This window comes from Copidosoma floridanum, unplaced genomic scaffold (genome assembly GCF_036245765.1).
Source record: "Copidosoma floridanum isolate Cflo_tuat_1 unplaced genomic scaffold, Cflo_Japanese_pri ptg000001l, whole genome shotgun sequence".
Classification (NCBI taxonomy): Eukaryota; Metazoa; Arthropoda; class Insecta; order Hymenoptera; family Encyrtidae; genus Copidosoma; species Copidosoma floridanum.
Window position 1 is genome coordinate 24,159,926 of NW_028321878.1, and position 5,936 is coordinate 24,165,861.

At 49.3% G+C, this 5,936-nt stretch overlaps 1 protein-coding gene across 1 annotated transcript; it reads left to right on the plus strand.

The window, feature by feature from the left end:
- Positions 1-3,378: 3,378 nt before the first annotated feature.
- LOC149376105 (uncharacterized) lies at positions 3,379-3,906 on the plus strand. The gene has a single exon (XM_089593414.1). The coding sequence runs from the start codon at positions 3,379-3,381 to the stop codon at positions 3,904-3,906; it is 528 nt and encodes a 175-aa protein (XP_089449540.1).
- Positions 3,907-5,936: the final 2,030 nt, after the last annotated feature.

Sequence of the window (5,936 nt, forward strand, 5' to 3'; positions counted from 1 at the left end):
GCAATTGACTGAGACTGTTCGAGTATGACCATATGAGGTCGGTTACAAAATCACGGTGTCAGGGTTTCAGTTAGGAGCGGAACTGCGTTTTACTTTCCTTTACACCCGAATTGTAAACATGACATCCCGCTTTATAGTGGTTGTTAAAATGTGGATCGAGCTTGCTGGGGAGGTCGTAAACGTGGTCTGCTTTTGACCTTCAGGCAAAAGGTGCTTTTTTCTGGAGGGCATGGGTTGGCGGGTGAAACATGCAAAGAATATAACGGTCACAGTCAGTCGCTGACCGTCATGAAAATGTATTGTATTATTAGCGAGTCATGTCATTACTTGTGAGACTATGTTCCTCAAATTTATATATGTGTGCGTTTTATGTACATGATATAGATATAAGTCATGTAAACCGAGCCGAGCGTCAGTAATCGGTGTGCGCAGGCCGTCAGTATGAACCCATTTAATGCGTAGGGCAGAGTTGCAAGGTGGGGGTAGAGCAGCCAAGTCGAGGCTAACCGTCAAATTTGCTAGAGGGGCAATAGGCTTTCGAAAGCGATCAGCGTAGGTAAGTACTAGCTTTCGGCAATTTGTATAGCTGAGCAAATAAAATTCATTTTTAATATAAACTCGTTTTCTGTAATATGTATTTTCTCGTCTATCTGGAGAACAAATTCTGCTGTCAACAAATTGGTGCCAAAACCTGAGACTACACGGCGTAGAGATTCCGTGAGATTAGTCCTACGACAACAACATCCGTATTAAGATGGCACCTGACAAACAAGGTTAAGACAAAGAGATGCGGAAATCGGATCCCAGTGGGAAGAGAGTTAAGCTGCTGATAACTACTGCATTGCAACAGCGTTTGGTAGATCCCTTGCTTCAAGTAGAACAACTGGTTGACCTCAGCGAGGTCCAAGGTGGGCATTTTTTTGGAGTTGGGGAGAATGGCGCCCATGGGGGCGAGATTAAAGAAGATCCTTATAAGGAGCCACCAAAGACCGAATCGACACGCGTCGATAATCAATCCGATCAAGGTAATCAAAAGCTACTCGAGCGGCTTGTGAGCGTTTCAGAAGCGTCTCTTTGTGCAGTGCAGGACCGTTTTAGCATGGCGAATGAGTCCCGGTTGTTGACGCGGTTGACTGATGCGAAGGCCTTGCCAGTATTCGCGGGCAATGTATTAGATTGGCGTCATTATAAGCAGCTGTACGACTCAAGCACGGAAGCTGCGGGATTTTGAGATAAGGAGAATGTAGCGCGTTTATTCCGTGCAGTGCTAGGGGAAGCGAGGTAGGTCGTGGGCGTGCTTTTCGTAACCGGATGAGGAGCTGATGCCATCATGAACACGTTGGCGCTGCATTACGGCAACGCAAACACGATAGCAACAAAGCTGGTAAAGGACCTTAACGACTTACCACGTATAGGCAGCGGTAAAGCAACTTTTCCCCAATTTGCGTCAAGTACGCGTAATGCAGTGGTCTCGTTTAACAGTCTTGGGATGAAAGGCTATATACACAGCCAAGAGTTAGCCATACGCGTTGGTGCGGAAATAACAACGGACATGCAACTAGCATACAATCATTGGGCCGCAATAAACCCTAGTAGCAAAACCGAACTAGTGCGTCTTGCGGATTATTTGTTCTACGAAGCCGAGCTCGCAGTCGCTAGGGGCCTCTTTGGCACACAAGCCTTTGGGTCTGTACCTCATGATAACGCAGGTAACGATCTTCCCCGAGCGTTGAAAGCACAGCGTGTGATGGCGATTGTGCATGATAACAATGATAATGGCACTCCTGAACGACAAGCCTGTTGCCCCGTCTGTGATCGTGATAATCATCAATTAGCGGATTGTGTGAGTTTCGCGCGCGAGTCTATTACGAGGCGTTCGTGGTATATAAGGTGCTTTGGGCGGTGCTTTTGGTAGTTAGAGGTTAAGAATCTACAGAGTGCATGTAAAGGAGCGAAGTATGTCCAGTGCGGGGGTCCACATCATGTGCAGTTGCATCGACCGAAAGAACAGTAAGCGAAAGAGGGCCTTCTGCCGCCGCGTGATCAAGGACAAGTGCCATCAACAATGATTCATGACAACACGCACTCATCCTTGTGACTAGTACGCCCCTTTGCGCTGCTGAAAACATTTCCGGTTACAGTGCGGGGACCAACTCGCGCGATATACACTTACGCGTTTATGGACGATGGGTCCACGATTACTATGATTTCAGCAAACTTAGCCAAGCAATTGAATCCAAGCGGGAGGCGCGAGACGATTAAGATCATGGGAATCAAAGAGAGTGTCGATGCGGATATGCCATGTAAGCATGTAGATTTTTCTATCAAGGGTAAGGGAGACGCTCAGCCGGTAAAGGCCGCCTTGGCCGTGACGTCAGTAAACTTGCCAAGGCAGTCTCTATCACGTGAGTTGGTCCGCCGGATCAGAAAGGAGCTGGGTATATTTATTCAAGCGTATGACAACGTGACCCCATTGATTCTTATTGGGCAGGATAATTGGAAGTTGCTGGTGAGTTCCAAAGTTCGTTGCATGCAAGAGTTAGGTATTGCATTGTCATTGACGCGGTTAGGATGAGTAACGCATGGACACGTGCAGCCAAGTAAACGGGTAGATCGCAAGCACTCACAAGTGCAAGCCAAAGAGATAAGTGCACACATGTCTTGCGTCACCTGCGTGGAACAAACCAATGGGCTAGAAGTTTTAGTTCGCGAATACTTTAAAATTGAAAACATGGAAGTGCGCAAAGTTGAACGCGTCAATCCCGTGCAGCGCGTGCGCTGGAGACGTTACCAAGGACCAGTGGGCCGGTAGCTGTAGCTTGGGAAATGGGTCTGCTGTAGTGAAATAATATTTCTCCGGTTCTGGATAGTCACGCTACGGCCTTGAAGCGACTGCACAACCTCGAGAGGCGATAAGATCGCGACCAAGAACACGCTCGTTTGTATTATGTCGAAATGAAGCGGCTCATTTCTCAGGGCTACGCGAGGGAGGTGGACGACGAGACGACCACCTCGCGCCACGTGTCGTACCTTCCCCATTTTGGCATTACAAGTACGTCGAAGCCTGGCAGAACCCCGCTAGTGTTTGACGCCGCGGCCGTGACGGGAGGCGTGAGCCTTAATGATCAGTTAGACGCAGGTCCTGATCTTCTGCAGTCGCTTCCCGGAGTGTTACTAAGATTTAGGCAATACGCGGTCACGTGTAAGGCAGTTATACGTGATATTTTCATGCACGTGCATATTCGACCCAAGGATAGAAGCACGCTAAGATTTTTGTGGAGAGGTACATCGTGAGATACGTATCTTCGCACTTATGAGATTACTCAATTGATGTTTGGCGCGAAGTCATCCCCGTGCAGCGCGCATTTTGTAAAAGACATGAGAGCGCAGCGTTTTGAGGCTAGCAAGCTGGAAGCAGTGCGTAGCATCGTTAGGAACTCCTACGTCAACGACTTTCTCGTGAGTAGACCGAGTGTAGAGCAGTTAGAAGCACTTATCAGGGACGTAGTAGAGATTAACCAGCAGGCTAACTTCAAAATGCACGGCTGGGCATGCAACGAGGCGATGAGGGTAGGTGGGCCACAGTGTACGACGTTGACGCGACAAGAGCAACCAATCATATTATGCGACAAAGACGTGGAGCACGTGCTTGGTATGTACTGGGATCGAAAAGTAGATACGTTAGATTTTAACGTAGGACTGGCGCATGTGCTGGCAAGTATTCTATTAGGACGAGTGCCACCTACGAAGCGCATATATCTCCGTTTTATGATGTCGGTGTACGAGCCGCTCGGTCTGCTCGGGCCATACACCATTAGGTCAAAATTGATTTTGCAGTCGATCTCGCGTAGTGGTACGGGGTGGGATCAATCCCTTCGCAACGAGGAACATGAGGCGTGGCGCTGATGGCTAGACACCGTGAAGGAATTGAACTCATTACGTGTTGCCTGGTGTATAACCCCCAAGAGACGAAAAATTAAAGACGCGTAGATGCATGTATTCTGCGACGCTAGCTCACGGGCCTATGCGACATGTACTCATCTCTGATGCGAGACGACGGTAGGCGAAGTGTATGTTACGCTATTGATGGCGAAGTCCCGCGTCGGGCCGGATAAGCCACTCTTGGTGCCAACGTTAGAGTTGCAGGCCGCAGTGCTGGCGTCGCGGTTAGTAACACTGTTGGTTCTGAGATAGAAATTTCCCATTCACATGCGTACCTCTGGTCCAACTCGCGTACGGTACTGTACTGGATTCAGCGGAATCCACGGGTGAGGTAGGTTTTCATAGCTCATCGATTAGGCGAAATCTCTGAGAGGGCCGCAGACGCGACGTAGAGGTGGGTACCTACTAAGAAAAATCCGGCAGACGCGGCCACGCGCAGAAACCAGATAAGTGAGAGCGAGGAGAAGCGATGGTTCCGAGGACCCGACTTCCTGGTACTGCCCGAAGCTCAGTGATCGACTGTGCGGGAGTTGACGCGTAAAGAAAGGGAGGTAATAGAAGGGATAGAGTGGCGGCCAGAGAGAGAGAGAGAGTTGCGTTAGTGGTAGGTAGCTCGGATTATGTGCCCTTTGTAGCTTGCGCCTTTGGTTGGGAGGGATATTTACTGATGGCTCGAAGAGTTCGTAGAGCGTACATGCGTTGGAAACAGTTAAAAGCAGTGCGCGTAGCTCGGGACCTGGGACAGGAGCCAGCGTGGCATTCTCAGGTGAAAGATCAAGAGCAGGCACGACAGTTAGGTACAGAGTATGGATTACGAGCAGCACAAGGGGACAGTTTCGCACGGGAACATCAGGCGCTCGCAATCGTATTAGGGGTCGCCTGACTCGCGTGGCGGGTGTAAATTTTAATCACACTCCGGTAGTATTGGATGGGAAGCACCAGGCAGTCCGTGCTGTCGTGCATGATCTGCATCGTTGCTGGCAACATGGAAACCATGAGACAGTTGCAAACGAGCTATTGCAACGGTACGTCGTCTTCGGAGCAAGGCTCGCACTGAGAGCCGTCTGTAATCAGTGCTTGACTTGCAAGGTACGATGTGGCAGGCCTCAGCCTCCATCAATGGCGACCTTGCCTGAAGGACGACTGACGTATCAACAGGGCCCGTTCACGCACTGTGGGGTAAACTACTTTAGCTTAATGTTTGTAAAGATAGGACGCAGCCACGTTGAATGGTGGGGAGTCCTTTTTACATGTTTGGCGACGTAAGCCGTGCTTTTATAAATCGCGTTCAGTCACTCAACGAGCTCGGTGATTATGGCATTACAACGAATGGCAGCGCATCGAGGCTGTCTGGCAGTAATTTATAGCGACAATGGGACCAATTTTCATGGTGCGTGCACAGAACTTCAGATGGAGGTGGCCTAGTTAGATAAGGAGTGACAGAAAGAATGCACGTTAAAAAATGGCATGCGCTGGATTTTTAACTCACCAAATGCTTCCCATATGGGTGGCGCTTAGGAAAGACTGGTCAGATCGGTGAAGGTCACGCTTCACGCGACGCTTAAAGACGAGGTACCTTCTGAAGAGGTTCTGTGCACGATGCTCACCAAAGCCGAACATGTAGTGAACTCGCGTCCTCTTACGCACGTATTGGTGCATCCAGGAGATGGGAAAGCAATTACACCCAACCACCTTCTCGTTGAGACCGTGAGCGGCGCAATCGATTTCCAAGCCTGCAACTTACCTACACATAAATGGACGCGTAAACATTGGGAGCACGCGCGTGCTCTTGCAGACTAATATTGGCGGTGGTGGCTGTGTGAGTATGCGCACACGTTGCAAGCGCGAACGAAATGGAAAGAGGTAACCAACATATACTTTCGTGGTAACACATTTTCAGACTGTGCAGATTATAAATACGATAATTCCCTTCTCTAAAGCTTAGTCATGATCCAACCTTAGAAGAATGATGGTCATACACGATAAGAGAAGAC

Excerpts from the sequence above, each read along its gene's own strand:
- LOC149376105 (XM_089593414.1), top strand. The coding sequence starts at position 3,379 with ATGAGAGCGCAGCGTTTTGAGGCTAGCAAGCTGGAAGCAGTGCGTAGC.